At 43.6% G+C, this 16,630-nt stretch overlaps 1 protein-coding gene across 4 annotated transcripts in view; it reads left to right on the top strand.

Annotated features, from left to right (window-relative positions):
• The window catches only part of Lypd6 (LY6/PLAUR domain containing 6), a 114,812-nt gene extending 98,328 nt beyond the window's left edge, over positions 1-16,484 (top strand). For all 4 annotated transcript variants that reach the window (XM_050139974.1, XM_050139975.1, XM_050139978.1 and 1 more), the window contains 2 exons: positions 11,496-11,626; positions 13,407-16,484. In XM_050139974.1, coding sequence (XP_049995931.1) covers positions 11,496-11,626; positions 13,407-13,574 — 299 coding nt within the window. In that variant the 3' untranslated portion in view covers positions 13,575-16,484. The remainder of the gene's footprint in view (positions 1-11,495; positions 11,627-13,406) is intronic.
• The last annotated feature ends 146 nt before the right edge of the window (positions 16,485-16,630 follow it).

The following is a 16,630-nucleotide window of genomic DNA, read 5'->3' as shown; positions in this document are numbered from 1 at the left end:
AGTTGACACACTTGACCTTGCCTCCGTACTGGTCCGGCGTGTCTCGAAGAAGCCTGGCAGTGACTAGACTCTTCCCAGGAACAATGACAGCTTAGCTAGCTGCATGCCTACCTGCTGCAGGCCCACTGGAGCTTCCTTTCTGAGTGAGAGAAAGTAAGAGTTTCCTCCCCTTTCATTTGCAGATTCCTGGTAATAACTTCTGCTCCAGAGAGAGCCTCGGAGACGCCCTCCATTCCCAACTCCCGCTGCCGTATCTTCTGCTACACCTGTAATTTCATCACACTCCTTTCATACCTGGCCGCTCTTTCTTGATTTTTGTAAACAAAAAGGATATTGAGGTCTATTATATGAGAGACCAATTGAAGGAACAGTGGATAGAAAATAGGTGGTGAGATTCGTGTGGTTCGATCACAGTCGTCTTTGCCCCTGCCATCTCTTTGTTGAGAGAGGAGCTATATCAATGTTTATTAAGAGCTAAATGGCAATTCAGAGAACCTAGCCTGGGCATGTTTGGGCCCTTCATGAGGAAGTGTCGCTGCCTCCCCCAAGACAAAATCTGATAGAATAGCAGAAGAAAATGCTATGATGGGGAATGTGTCCTCTGTTCCCAGCTTCTCAGCTGACCGCTGTTTTCTTGTGAAAGTGAATCAGTGAAGATGTCCTTCAGTGGCTCTTTCTGCATGCTAGTCTAGTGGGGACATTGGTACGGTGGGCAACAGAAATGAGATCCCAGTTTAAATGAAGAGAGGGCCATATTTCTAGGGAAGACTTCTTATTTCCGTCACTTCTTTGACAGGCCAATCTTTGGAGCATCTTTTTTCTGATTTACTTAAAATAAGGGTGAGATTTTCTTCTTTATTTTAGGCAACTTTATATTTAGGACATCGTCCTCCAAGGCGTGTACCTTAATTTATATCAGGATATCTCTAGATCGCATGTTAACTCGAGGCTTTGGAACTTCCCAGGGTAGGAAAACCAGGATCTTACTCAGTGTGTGCTCTAGGGATCTTTCCCTTTCTGGAGACTTCATTTCTGCATCTACAAAGGTATCTTATCCAGCACCTCAGGCTGCTAAGGAATGAGATGATTTTTAGATACTCCCTCTTCTCATGGTACTGCCATGATAAACGAATGTCTTAAATGTCCAATTTTAAAGATATCTTGAATGTTAAAATACAGACATAGGAAAAGTCATAAGTGAACACCTCATTATCTTTACCAAGTTGAGGTTTTGAATGTCTACCACCTCTGTGAAGTTGTGAAACCCTACAGATCCCTCCATTATTATATCCCACCTGCAAAAGGTCCACTAAATTCTTTGTAAATGCAACTCTATGGGATGTAATCCTTGGCTTTCACACAGTAGTTAAGTGCAGAGTTAGGAGTCTGTGAGCTGCAAAGTTAGTCTTTCTCACGGATTTTAGATCATTATGGGGAAAACACGAAAAATTGATCTATTCTGCTATGGTGGGCATTTGGACTGTGCCCAGTTTTGAAGTGCATTAATATTCTTCTCTGTCATTTGGTACCTGCACATATGAATTCCTGACAGATCTATTCGGGAGGTATGGTTGACGGGCATGGGCAGGCAAACATTGGCTTTACCAAATACTGCCTAATAATTGTTTATGTTTTTTTTTTAAAGTTCCTGAACTCTCACCATCTGCACACACAAACATTGGCTACACAATGCTGGCCAAACTTACTATTGACAGAAACAACAGAAGCTAGAACTCCATAGTATTGTTAAATATTAAGTATGAATAACTGCCAACTTTGACTTCCACTCTGAGCCTGTCAGCCTCACTTTTTCTCCCCTGTTGCTCCACTAGCTCCGAACTGGGTTTGTGCATCTAACCCCAGGACTAAAACTCTGCCCTGCTCCTCTACCTGTTGGCAGCGGGTTTTGCTTGGTTTCCCAGCCTCTGCCCCTGTGGGTTTCTGGATTAACAGATGCCCAAGGAAAGAGCACCAAGTCAGGCCCAACCGAATGAGCTTTCCTCTTCTTGGCTTCCTTACTCTTCAGATCCTCTGTATTCTAGAAACTTTCATCAGACTTTTGTAGTTTTAGCTGCATCTTATCATTTTAAGTTTATTCTTTGTGGTGATACCAGAGTGGCCACCTCAGCAAGTAAAATTCCTCAAATTTTTCTTTCATTCACATACACACACATACATATATACATAGATATATATGTGTGTGTAAACATTATATATAATATGTGATATAATTAGATAGTAGATATATAATTAGATATTGTAGATAACTTTATTAGATATTAGCTGTTTCATCCAGATATGTTAACCCAAAAGTTCTGTCATCTTAAGTAAGATTTTTATTATTATTAGAAGTAGTAGTAATAGCATCATCATTATTTTTATTATCATCATCATTATTAGCAGCAGCAGCAACAACATTATGTTAAGAGTATCAAACCTACTCGAATTCACAATGGTTTTGTCCAGATATTTTCTGTTTGGTGGCTTCAGGTGGAGCTATGGTTACGGGTGTGACATGTACTCCATTGAATTGGGTGTTTGTCCAGTTGGTTCCCAGCTAGCGGTGCTGTTTTGGTAAGTTCTGGAGTATTTAGGAAGTGAGGTAGCTGCTGGTGCTGGGCTAATGGATTAGAGTGGACCTGGTTCTGGGCTGGCCTTTTGCATGCTGATTCGCTGAGGTGTGAGCAGTCTTAGCCATGCACTCCCACTGCCATGACCTCTCCCTGGCCTTCCCTGCATGATAGAACAGCCTCTTTCAAACTGTGAGCCAAAATAAATCCTTCCCAGATTCTTACACTGAGTGTTCTCCCGCAGTGTGAGAAATGTGTCAGATGGGTGGAATCTGCTTCATGCTTTTGCCATCTTCCCTTTGCTTTAGCCATTGTCTGCTTCAGTCCTGTTAGTCCTCCCTACTGTTTATGAACCTTCCCAGACACCGTGTGGGTCCTTGCCCAGTAACGAGCACGTGCTTGCTGAACTTCAGTGATTGAAGGGGGAGCGTCCTCATGGTATGTGTCACCCGTCATTAGGAAGTGTAGGCAGAGAACCCTGAGTGCTTTTTGGGCTGACGAGGGAGGGGGACTTGATTGGGGGAGGGGGAGGGAAAGGGGAGGCGGCGGTGGGGAAGAGACAGAAATCTTTAATAAATAAATAAATTAAAAAAAATAAAAATTAAAAAGTTCCTAAGAAAAAAAAAAGAAAAACTTTGGTGAAAGTCCATTTCTTTGGTAGCTTTTATAGTAGTCTTAAAAAGCTAATATAGCACCATTCTGATTTTGAATAATATATATCAGTTTTGCCTTGCACAAGCTTCTTATTTTTCTGATTTCTTTTTCTCAGTGTTATGTGAGGTATACTTATTAAAAATACATTCCATTCATTCTTACTGTTGTATGAATAGACACTAGATGCCATAATTTATTTATTCTGACACCAGTGGGCCTTTCTGTACAAAGAGTTCTCTATGACTATGCTAGAACTTTCATTTCCTTTTAGCATTGTGTGTGTGTGTGCAAAACTTATGTTGACAGAGTTTACATGGATACTCTCTTAGTAGATCTTACTTAGCAAATACTTTCCCCAAGTGGCTACATTGTACAAAATTACAGTTCTCATAGAAATGCTGAATAAACTAGATGAAATCATTCAAAGTACAGGCATGGTAGAGATTTTTCAAATATCACAGATTTAAATGTAAGTGTTTTAATTTGATTAAGCTTTAAGCAGAAGAGCTTGGCTGTACATTGCCTTCCCATATCTACATCTGTCTTCATAGTATATTAAGCATGTGGTGAGTTGTGCAAGGATATGACACGTGTTGTAGGAATGTAGACACCAACAAGAACGAACCCTATTCTTGATAATCCAGTACAGCAGATAGATCTCAGCTAGGATTCGGCCCACCACAGGATTGGTTATGGAGTTCTTCATAGCCATCTGGCCTATAAAGGTCATATGGATGGCTAAGCATCTTATCGTGCACGAAGCAAAGCATTCTCCTATGTATAATTGCATAGCCTGTGATACCAGGAATGCTGATGCTTTCATTCTGGATAGGTGACATTAATGCCCTTTTCTGCTTCTCTTATGAAGTACAAATAAAAACCTGACCATTATATAGGAACCAAAAAGAAAAAGAGAACTCTGAAAGGTGGAGAAAGAGAAAATTCCAAAGTAGCTATGGCCTTCAGGACCTGAAGGACAGTAGTGCTGTGATGACTTCCAGGTGTTCGTTCTAGACTTGAAGCTGAAGAATAAACCCAAAGTATCACGACACAGGCACAATAAACCCTAACAAAGTCGTCCTTTTGCCAGCGAACAGCCCAGGATGGAGGCAGCCTAGAAAGACAGGAAAGTTCTATATAAGAGCCATTACTCTCAGCAATCACAACAGACAAAACTTTAACTACACCTTTCCAGCAGAAGGGAACAGAGAGTCCACCCTTCAGTTCATGGCAGGCTGTACTGTAATCTGTGATGCCCTTCTGTATAGGTATTGCTTTTATTGTTTGATGAATAAAGCTGTTTTGTCCAATGGCTCAGCAGAGTAAAGCCAGGCAGGAAAGCCAGAGATATATAGAGAGAATAGGCAAAGTCAAAGAGATGCCATATAGCTGCCGAAGGAGAAAGATGCCAGAACATTACTGGTAGGCCACAGCCTCATGGTGATTCATAGATTAATAGAAATGTGTTAATTTATGATGTAAGAGCTAACCAGGAATTCACCTGAACTGTTGGTTAAACAGTATTGTAATTAATATAGTTTTTATGTCATTATTTGGGTCTGGGTGGCCAGGAAACAAAAGTGAAAGCACAGTCTCTGATTACACAATGGTACCTAATGTTGGGCTTGAACCTATGGCCCTGAGATTAAGAATCTCATTAATACATACCAACTAGAACTCGTGCAATAGTACTGAGTTCTTTAACCCTCCTCTTAAAATGGTTGCAGAGACGGACAAGTAATGGACTCTTTATTCTCTCTGGGCAATTATGAGGTATCCCCTATTGCTAACAGAAACCATGGTAGTAGACTTCAGGCTTCTGAGTCCACCAGCAAGGAGCTGCCTTCACTCCTTCTGGGACACTGTAAAAACCAGCTGGGTGGAGAGTCAGAACTTTGCCTCCCACCACCAATTGGCAATAAGCCCCACCCACTGGCAATAAGCCCCACCCCCTACTCTGCACAGCATTTATAAAGCCTGTGTGGGGAGCATTGATCGGCCCACCAATCTCAAGCCAGGTTTCATGAGCTTTAGGATGCTACAGCATCACATAGAAATGTCCAGATTTCAGTTGAAAAGTCATCCTGCATCCCAGGAAGGGCTCATATTGAACTGAGAGCATAAGGGGCATCTGACACAACTAACTGTAAACCCAGGAAAGCGTTACCGTGGCTCGCAGTTTTGGAGGTTTGAATGTTACTTGGTTAGTTAGTTGTTAGTTGGTCCTGTTGATTTCAGGCCTTCAGCTAAGCTGCACATTTTCCTGGGAGCCGTGGTAGAACAAACAGCTCATCTTACAATGGTGGTATGCGGGAATGGTTGGAGAGATAGACATGCCTGAACGACCTAACTCTCGCACAGTCCATTCACTTAAACCTCCCATGACCCCCTAGTAACACAAGAGGCTGGTGAAAAAGTCGTTAACATGTGGACTTTTGAGTGACACTACAGATCCCAACTATTACAAATGATCGCCAAGCTGAGGCAGAGATGAAGAATTACCTGATGAGGAATTTAAGTCAATGGCAATGAAAAAAAAAATGCTTCAGTCATTATAATTACCCTGAAAATACCAAAGAAATTGGGAAAATATGAGAGGAGCCAAATGAAAATTTCTGATTGTTTAAAAAAAACCATGGCCGTGCTTGAAATGAAAATGTCCAATGGGTACCCCATCAGAGTCACAGCAACAAATGAGAGAGCCAGTGATTTGAAAGCAGAACCATAGAACGTACTCAACCTGGAGACTGGAAGAGGAAGTGAGAACTTGATTTCAGGGATCCACAGAGCTTAACAGATGTGCTGGGAAGGAAAGAGTGATTCACAATCTGTGGGTCACCACCCCTTTGGACCATCAGAAAACACAGAAATTTGCATTATGATTCATAAGAGTAGCAAAATTACAGCTATGAAGTAACAACGAAAAAAAATTCTATGGCTGGGGGTCACCACAACACGAGGTCGCAGCGTTAGGAAGGTCGAGAAGCACTGGCCCAGGCATCTGCAATCTTGTCAGCTTTCTGCTGTCTCCAGCTCCTGTTCTTGTTTTCCTGTCTAAGAGACATCCATGCACCCAGCAGTTCACACCATTTGATGTGAACATGGGAACAATTCCACACTGAATGACATCAGATTTGTAAGGGAGGCCTAATTTTACAAGGGAGGCCTAATTTTACTAGATTTTTGCCAAGTGTTAACGAGATTGTTTTCAGGAATGACCGAGGTATCAGGTACCGAGGCGGATGTACGCAAGTTCATCTGTATATTCATAACAATCCAGCCGATGTCTCCAGGTTCTTTAAGTAAGCATACATATTCATTACCTCAAAGGGAATTCAAATTTTACACACTTGTCAATTTCCTAGACTGTTACTCAGGCCCAGACCAGGAAGCGATAAAGTCTTGCAGTAGGAAATGTATTATGCAGGCATTTCAGAGAATTTAGAGGCTCATATTTGGAGGGAAATCTGAGCTGCTTCCAGCATTTCTGGTTCACATTTTTTGGGACGATAAAGGTGTCACATTCTAGGTGGTGCCTTCCAGAGATTGACACATGGGAAGAGAATCAGGGGGAGGCATATTGTTGTTTGTTCTACACACGTGGGAGGCGTGATGGGACACTGGCCGTGCCCAGGACCTAGAAGGAGAAGACCAAAGGTGTGGAATCAGAAGGTTGATGAGGTCACGTGAGTGAGAAGAGGTTCAAGGACAAAGCAGGAGAGAGCATCTACATTCGGGTTAAAACAAACATCGGAAGAGAGAAGACCACAGACAAAGACGACCTGGAAGGCCTGTCTGAAGTCTAGGTGGGAAATCCCAGAGAGGCGATTCACAGTTAAATAGGGACTGCAAAGAGGTCCTGCACCTTAGGGTGCTCAGAGCAGTCTCTGCCTGGCCAGCAATGCAGATGAGAGCTGCTGAGTGCACAGTAAAAAAAAACCGAGCAGCGGTGTGCAGGCAGGGGCCACCAGCCCTTTGATTTCTAATAGAATCTGTAAGACTGTTGTTACAATTCTTTGCTTCCCCTTCATTTTCACGCACCCGAGGAATTGTTTCCTGGTATTGCTGTAAAAATTAGACATCTTTGTATTAAACCCAAACTAGCAAAACCACAGAACAGGGCAGCTCAGAGAAAGTGTTTCCCTCCGACACAGACATATGTAGTGGCTTAATTCAAATAACCCCTGGTATAGTCTGTTGAAGCATTTTCTTTTACTGGAAACTATATTGGTTAGTGAAAATGCTTTTAGCTATGAACTGGTTTTAAATTTCAAAAGGTGACTGAGGAGCAAGAGGGAGAGACAGAGACACGAAGAGAGAGAGTTGTGAAAATTACACTTTGTGTTTTTCAGTTATGGATTGAGCTGTCTTTTCCATTTCTAACTTTACCCTGAGTTGAAGAGTTTGGCTTCCCAACCTCTGGGAATTCTAGGCAATTGCAGACTATGAGATTTTAGAGGCTGAACTAACCTGGTAGAAATTCAAATCCATCTTTTATCTTTTAGATAAAAGCCTTTGAAATCCTTTTAGTGTGAAGTTATCAGCAGGCTTGATTCTCATATAACCTCATTACCAACCCCAGGGTTCTTCAGAATGCGGAGCGAGCCTTGCTCTGTGACTAGGACTCAGTTTTGATGGCTGCTCCTGCTCGGTGATAAGCCACCTGTGGTTCACCTGGTTCTGCTCGGGAAATTCCATCTGCGAGCCCCAACACACACCCTTGGAGATCCCAGATTACGGCGCCTAGTGAAGGCGCTCATAAAACGTGCACCAGTGAAACCACTTCAACTTTATTTGAGTACTTCCAACCCCATATTTAACTGCAGAACCTTTTTCTGCATTAATATTTCATGACTCACCTAGGGCTTTGCAAGCTAAGAAGTGGAATGGATGCCTTTGAGAAACTGCTGCTTCAGAGTGAAGGTCTCTACCTTGGGGGGCGATGGCGGTGTTCTCAACCTGTCTTTATCTCTTGGATTGCGTTCGATGGTGGTCCAGGAAAAATTCTTACCCGGCATTTTCAATGAACTCCATTCTCCTCTCAACACAGATAGACAAAAATTGGTTTGTTAGGTGTTAGGGTTTTGCATATTTTCCTGAAAAAAAAAATATTTGAATCAGTGCGGGGAACTGGAACCACGTGGCATTTGAAGGAATAAACCTCCTATGGATGAATAAATGAGGGAAAAGATGAAGAAAAAGTAGTTGGATCCAGTTTACCAATTGCTATCTTAAGGCTCATTTCGACCAAGCTCATTCATTACTTGAGGAACAAACCTAGTTTCCCACACTGAAGCTTGTAGTGAGTTACTTCCTCCATCTGGGTGTGATGTTAACTGTACGCATTTACATTTTTAGCTGCACAGCCTCTGGCAGCTGCTCAAGTTGCCGGCGTGAGGCAGAGCCAGGAGATAAGAACATTCTTGCTTTTATTGCTTTCTCCAACATTTGAAGTCGGGGTGGGAGTGGAAAAGGTATACATACCCATCACAGCCATAAATGTCCATCATCTGATGCCAAAGACTAAAGCCGTCCTCTTCGGAAGATGGGGTAAATCTCTCAGGCTTCTGGTCTTCATTTCTTAAAGCCTGCAGATGAGCAAACCTGCCCCCTCTTCATCCAATAGCCGATCACCTCCACCTTTAATTAGAGGCCAGGGCTTGGGGGAATTTGCCAGGTGTAATGCTTTCAACTGTTCACCCCCAGATGACCTCACTTACCCTAATCCCCAAGAACTCCACAGGACCCTGAGCTATCTGGAGACTGCCTGGTCTGACTGACTCCAGGAAACAGAATTCCAGGCAGGGTGCATTGTGGGGACAGCACCCCAGTGTGGGAAAAGACATCCACAGCAATGTCACCCAGGGCAAGGAGTTGCCATTGGTCAGATTCAGAGGTGATTCTGGGTCCTGTGAGTTGAGCATGCCTAGGGAGACATTTAAACCCTCGACTTTCCGTGATTTCCGAGATGTGTCAGTGTGGTCTAGATATGAGCTCATTCCTGGGACCTAATATCTTACTCCTTCTTCGTTGAACACTAGCTCTTTGATAAAAAGCTGCCAAAATCATGACAGAATCTGATGGGGGAAATTTTTATTGCCTAATAAATAATTCCACAGACCATAATTCCATATTAGCAACTAAATACCCCAAATGTATAAAGCATGTGGAGTGAGAGCCAAGATACAGATGAAAAACGGCGAAGTGACACTTCTTGAGAATTATTCATCTCTTGTAATATGAAGGGGGGGACTGGAGCACTCTCCTGCAGCCAGGCTCGTGGAGCTGCGTGCTGCCGGCAGGTCATAAATAATGACATGGAGCAGTGACGCTTTTTCTTTAGTTCTCTGTGAAACCCTGGAAGAAACCTCAAACTTTCTTCCTGGGATGAAGAAGGGCCGTAGACGGCCACAGTGGCCCTCATCTGCCATAGGGGCATGGAGATCAGAGGACGGGAAATAGAAGTTCCCAGATTCGGAGACCTGTAAGGTTGGTCCGTTCCTGAACATTCTCCATCTGGCTGTTCTGGTGACCAGGTTCGTTCTTTTGTGGAGAGTCACTTTTGCCAACAAAACGAATCCGTTTCTAATTCTTCTGATGTTAGATGGGAACACTTCACTGCCTGGCTCCAGCCTCAGCTCAGGTTCAGGTTCCTGAGATGGAGAAGTGGGGACAGCCACAAGGAAAAATTGTGACCGCCAGGTGGATTGCACTCAAGTGGCCCAAGTAGCTCGGGCCATCTTTATTTATACTTAAGCCGAGTTTTTCTTACCACGATTACATGAACAGTTTTATTATGGGCTCCTATTTTTGACTTTTAAGAAATATATCATATTTTAAGTAATACATCATAATCATTATGAAAGGCCCCATTGTCCCCCTTTATGTTTTCCCAAATAGACTTTCCTACCCCCTCCAAAGTCGTATTCTAGAGTTCAGCATTTTTGCAGGCTTAACTAGATATTGAGCCGAACACATCCTGATCTCACAGCACTTATGTCAGCTGGCAGCTACTTGCGGTTAAAAAGGAATAGACACGGGTACAGTGCTTTTAAGGACAACAATATTCAAACCCAGACAGTTTTTTTCATGTTGGCAACAGTTCCCTTTTCTACAAGAGGGTCCCCGTGTCTCAATCTCTCTGTAAAAGGCAGCCTTTGATAAGGCACTCATATGTACCCAACTGTCTCTATTGAGTCAGAAAAGTCCCCAGGATTAGGAGCTATAGTTAGTAATTCCAAGATAAGAGATTCGAGAAGCATTAACCCCTGCTGAATCTTAGGGGAAAATACTTAAGAGAGAACAGAATTTCCAGGGGGGAAATTACAGCTGTTGCACGTGTGACTGACCAAGGAGAAGTAAAAACTGCCCAAAGAATCAACAATACAACGATCGAGAAAAGAACCTGCAAGCTGCATGAATTTTGCAAATTCCTATGCTGTCCCGTGGACTACTGGTTCTTACCAAGTCAGAGTCTGAGTCTGTTTCCCTTCCCTGGGTGCCTTGCCCGGAGGAAACCCATTGGACAGGTAGTCATATGGTAATCAGAGCCTAGGCTGCAGGACTCCCAATACTTTACAGACACACACATACACACACACACACACACACACACACACACACACACACCACTATAAATCTTCCATCTTCTGAAAGCCTGTTGTTTACCACCCTCCCCCCAACTTTTCTCTTAGATCACTCTCTTTGAAAACCACTACAGCTCTAACCACCTGTGAGCCGCCATCCTCTGAACCTTGCGTCCCTAGAAATAAAAATAAGAGCAATGGTAAAATGTGTGGAAAGGCAGTTATGCTATCGTGTCTTGCTTTGGGGGGGGCTGTGATGGACAGAGAGACCAGCATCCCACTGCCAGCGGGACGTGGATCTTAGCATGGAGGCTGTGTCCATCCTGTGTACTGTCACGTCTTACTAAAAATCACCTTGGGAGGAGAGCATGGCAGACACTCAGAGTCATCATCTAAGGAAGCAGAAGACAGTTCTTTTGATAATTTCCTGAAAGTGAAGGTTCGTCTCATTATTGAGGTCCAAGTTTAGGAAAATTCTTCATTGGCATTTGAGTCATTTGATGGGTGATGGGAGAGCTACTTCCTTTGAGATCTGCTTCCCTCCGCCATCCTCCGATGCCTATATTTAGAGCATTTCATGAAAAGTGAATTTGAGGGGCGTCCAGGAAGACAGCCTGCTGTGTTCTTTTCCGTCAGACAGGACTCGCTTTTTCCATCTCAATGAAGGATTGTTTTCTCCTGACAGACACCAGATACTGCTACACTCAGCACACCATGGAAGTCACAGGAAACAGCATCTCTGTCACCAAGCGCTGTGTCCCCCTGGAGGAGTGCTTATCCACGGGCTGTCGAGACTCGGAGAATGAAGGCTACAAGGTCTGGGGAAACATTAATTACAGCTCCTTTACTGGATTCTCCAGGGCTCATGAACAGATCTCCCCCACCCATCCCTACAAAGGCTGTGAAAATGTACTTGTTTTCCTGTTTGCTTTAGGAGAATACCAGCCTGTAGCCGGGCAAAGGACAAGCAGACAGGGTGTGTAAGACCAGGTAAAGAGGATGATGAAGAGTGGCTTAGGCCTTTCTTTCCCTTAGAAGAGTCCTGAAAGGAGAGGTCAGGGACCACTCAAGCACATCTTGGTAGCTTACGGCAGATACTCCGTCTTCTGCCTGAGGCAGCAGGAGGCAGTATAGTTTGATAACTCTCTCTAGAGCGAGGGTGCATGCCATTCTTGGGGTCCCAGTTTAGGGCAGCGCTTCATTGGCTCCTGAATCATTCCACAGATGGTTAGAAAGCCACTCCCGTGGATTTATTCCCTTTAAACACTAGCTGGTGCCTGTGGGAAGTGAGTGTTGGGCTGTCTAGGATGGAGACTCTAAAGAAGCCAGCTTTGCTTGCTTATCCCTGGAATCCTGCTTGTCCTTGCAGTGCACCAGCGGTGACTCCGTGGTCTTCATCTCGCACGCTTGGGCCTTGCCTTGACATCTGCCCACCTGTCAGGTTTCCCTGGGGTTCAGGGAAACTCCCTTTCTCTGTACCCTGGAACAGCCTTGCCATCCGGGGCTGCTTTCATTCATTAAAAGCAGAAACAATTTTTAAGCTACTTCTCAGATTTACTAAGAATTAAAACACCACCTGCCTCCTTGTTACTAATTTGAAGAAGGGTCAAGTCAAGGTCATTACCTGACCCCTCCAGCAAGCTGGGTGTGGCTCTCAGGCATGATTGTGATCTTTTTCTCCCAAGAGGAGGACTGGGAACCTGAAGATGTCTCGTTTGCTTGTGTTACACAGCTAGTAAGGGAAAGACAGGCTGAAATTTAAACTTGCCCCTAACCTCTGTTCTCTCTTCTCAGCTATTTTGGGGGCTCATGTTGGTTGTGACCAAAGGTTTACCTCTCTCCTGACTAGTAGTAACTTTAGGATAATAACCACCTTATGAATCTGACTCATCTGGGATCTTGTTAAAATTCAGATTTTAGTTCTTCTGTTCTGGGTATTCTGCACGTCTGACAAGCCCCCAGTTGGTGGTGTTGAGGCTGCTAGTCAACACAGTGGGGATCCCTGGCCCCAGATAACTTTTGCCAGTGAATCCTTGGGTTTGTTTCTTTGATAGGCATCAAGGGTAAAACGATATAAAGCAAGAGTAATTGAATAAATAAAACCCTTCAGCTGCCTTCCACTCAAGAGAATGGAGTTGACTATACCCATAGAATTAATGAGGATAAACATTCAGGTTCACAGGACCCAAGTCATTGCCACTTTATCCTCACTGTGACGATCTCAAAGAGGAAGTTTTGCCCTCTTAACAGTTACTTTCTGCTTCCAGGAAGAGCCTCTCTGAGGAAGGAAGGCAATTTTCATAATTCCCATTTTTGAGGACCGTGATGCCTGTTAGGGCAGGTGCGATGCCTGAAACAGAATGTAGGTTCCCTGAAATGTAAGGCTGGAATTTTTCATGTGGAGTACTTGCTTCTAGATGGGATGCTGTTCTTGCCCTTCCTGCATATCAGGCACCATTCCTTTTGTTAAAAAAAAAAAAAAAAAAAAAAGACTTCTCATTTGCCAGGAGGCAGACTGTTCCTTCTGATGCCCCACCTCCTTCTGAGACAGGCTGGCTTCAGCTCATCCTTCCTTTCCTTGCGTTCTTTCTTTCAGATCTGCACCTCTTGCTGTGAAGGAAATATCTGTAATCTGCCGCTCCCTCGCAATGAAACTGATGCCACGTTTGCCACAACGTCACCTATAAATCAGACAAACGGGCACCCACGCTGCGTGTCAGTGATCGTGTCCTGCTTGTGGGTGTGGCTCGGACTCACCTTATAGCAGACCCCTCCACCATACGTAGCTCTGTGGGTGTCCCCGTGGCCCGCAGTCATGCATGAGTCATCGGCCTGGCAGTAGCGACAGAATGCGACCACGGCGCCCCGGACATCATCCCTGCCAGGCATTCACATTGCCATAAAGAACGAGCGTTGCTTCAACGCTGTCATTTCCAGCCTAACCAAGACCCCATCTAAGTCAGCCTGTCCCCATACAGACCCTGATTTCTATACCACAAATCTGCGGTTTTGCTCCAAGAAAGAGTTCTGCATTTATGGATGTCTGGGTTCTTAATCCCGAAGCCTTGTGTGAGCTGCGGGAGAAAGAGCAATGGATACAGGTGGTGTAAAATTTCAGGAAAAGGAAAGAACCCCTAGCTTAATTCAAATCACAGCTTCAAATCTGTGGCTTTAGAATTTTCAAACTTTAAATCCAAACATAAACGGAATGATTTCTTTGAGATTCTGATGGAGTCCCTAAAAGAGCAGCAAGGACTTTGATCAGTTTCATTTCCCCGGCCTTCTTATCTTAGCGTAGGGAAACACGCTCCTGCTGCTCTTTGTAAGGGACAAAAGAGGCAATTAAAGTTTGTTGTATTTGTAGAGGTGACGAGAGAAAGATTTCATGATGAAATACGCGCCCACAAGAGGAAGTTTATCCCTTCTGATAACTGGAGGAGAGCTTGGCTCTGCCCTGAGAACTAATTCTGCTTCCCGAGTTCCTGGATCCCAGCTGGGCCAGGAGCATCTACAAATTTGCAAAGTGAAGTGGGGTTGTTTTCTCCACGTGCTGCATTCCATTCAGGTATCGCTGATCTAGTCAGAGAGAGGACGTCAGAATAAGAGAAAGCTTTGTGGGGCTGGAGAGATGGCTCAGAGGTTAAGAGCAATGACTGCTCTTCCACAGGTCCTGAATTCAATTCCCAGCAACCACATGGTGGCTCACAACCATCTGTAGTGAGGTCTAGTGCCCTCTTCTGGCCTGCAGGGATACATGGAGGCAGAACACTGCATACATAATAAATAAATAAATAAATAAATAAATAAATAAATAAATAAATAAATAAATAAAATCTTAAAAAAGAAAGGAAAAAAGAAAGAAAGAAAGCTTTGTGGAGGTGAGTCCTACTTCATTGTGAAGGCCCAGAAACGGCTCAGCAGAATTCTCTCACTGTCTTGGCTGCCAAAGAGCCCTCTCCTTCCCAAACCAAGTGACTTTAGGGAGAAAGTGCTGAATTAAATTATTGGTAGGTCAATAAGGTAAGAACACTTCTGTGCTAGGATGAGAGGAAGATGGATCATAAGTGGCGTAGTATTTGTTTCTCTCAGGTGCTGCCTTTGGAGTGGAAAAGGTTTTCGTCATCCTTCATGTATTTTTTTTTAAACCTAAAAACTGCATTGTTTTCTTTTGCCATGTAAATTCTTTAAATGACATTTATTTTTGTATGGTATAAACTAGAAGCTAAACTATATTTCAAAAAATGATTTTTTTCCTGAACAAAATATGAAATTAGAACGCTTGTTTTCAGCTTATCATTCATTCATGGAGAGTTATCAATGAGCCTTGCACCGATGCTAAAAAAAATGTTCATTTTCTGTGAGCATGAATTGTGTGTTCGCCTCAAGGGTTTTACTCGTGGTTTCCTCAGAAGCGTTGTTCTGGAAATATTTGCGTGGAGACTATCATTGGTCCAAGTATCTCTGCAGGGCTGTGGGTTATGTTAGCATGGAACTTGGCAGAGCAAAGCCCTGATGAGGAGGACCGTGCTGTCAAGATACATGTGCCCTGCAAGGGAACTTAGCTCATAAAATGAGACCCCCTCAGGGACCAAATATGAACTAACTCTGATACAAGTGATTGGAGTTGTATCACACAGCCTTAATTCAGAGTGTGGCAGGCTTATCAATTTCTTGCTTATAACTGGGGATGGGAGAGTTAGGAGGGAAAGGCACTTTGCTAAGCACTTTACGTAGTTAGGCCATATAACCCCCCAGCAACTCTGAAAGGTACAGCACATATCTCTGCTTTACAGATGAAGGTCCTGAGACTCAGAGATGTTTGATAAATGACGCCTTTTCCTTCAGGTTTAGTGTCTGCGGGACTTGACAGGTTTGAACAGAAAAGGATGTGGAATTTCTCTGCTAGGAAAGCTTACAGGTCTGACTTCTTGGGAATTGGCCCATCTTGTCATGTAGAACACATCCTGCTACCCAGGATGACATTTGCATGTGTCCCCAGTCGAAACTTTTTCTTTGGGGAGTAAAGGTATAGCTTCTTGATTTATCCCTCTGGTCAAAAGAGGAGACAGTTGACCTTGCATCTAAAGATGCTTTAAGACAATGGGAATTTGTTGTTGTATATAACTATAAGTACCATTTTTTTAAATGTGTGTGTGCATGGTCACACTCCACCGATATTTTCCAAATGCTGCATGCAGTCTGAACGGGAGACAAGGAACTGAGCACATTAGAGCCTGCCTGGCTGGTTTACAGGGATAAGGTTCTCAAAGGTCCAGATTGCCCACCACCTGGGAATTAATTGCAGCCACTGTACACATGCGCAGCACACATCCCTACTGCCTTTCAAAGTGGCTTTTGTTTAATGCTCTCGAAAGAATGTGATTTTTTTTTTTCACCAGCCCTCACCTCAGAAAGCCAAGGAGGAGCCATTCATGTAGACGGTCCAGGACAAGTTAGCCATCTGACTATTCTGTCACTTTAAACTGTCCATTCAACCTCACCATTGGTGATGGCTTGACATGCCAAGAGCCATGATGTGTATATTAACCTATATGCCACATATTTATTTTTAGACTCCCCTCAACATCCATGCCAATATGGGATTAATGCCTAAATGTAAATATTGTACACTTTGTAAATCAATGAATAAAGATTTTAAGTGTGTTTCATCAGGCTTCTTCCTGCTAGTGTGTATGTCAATCAATGGTTAATATACTGGCTTATATACAAGCCGTGGGCTTAGCACCACAGTGGCCTCTTTCATGGGCTCACTCTCTAGAGATGTTATAGTCAAGAAGTACATACATAAAAGAAACTCTC

The sequence above is a fragment of the Alexandromys fortis genome, unplaced genomic scaffold (genome assembly GCF_014885135.2).
Source record: "Alexandromys fortis isolate MF-2015 unplaced genomic scaffold, M_Fortis_MF-2015_v1.1 scaffold_33, whole genome shotgun sequence".
Lineage (NCBI taxonomy): Eukaryota > Metazoa > Chordata > Mammalia > Rodentia > Cricetidae > Alexandromys > Alexandromys fortis.
Note: the sequence above shows the minus strand (reverse complement) of the source record. Positions and strands in the feature narration are given on the sequence as shown.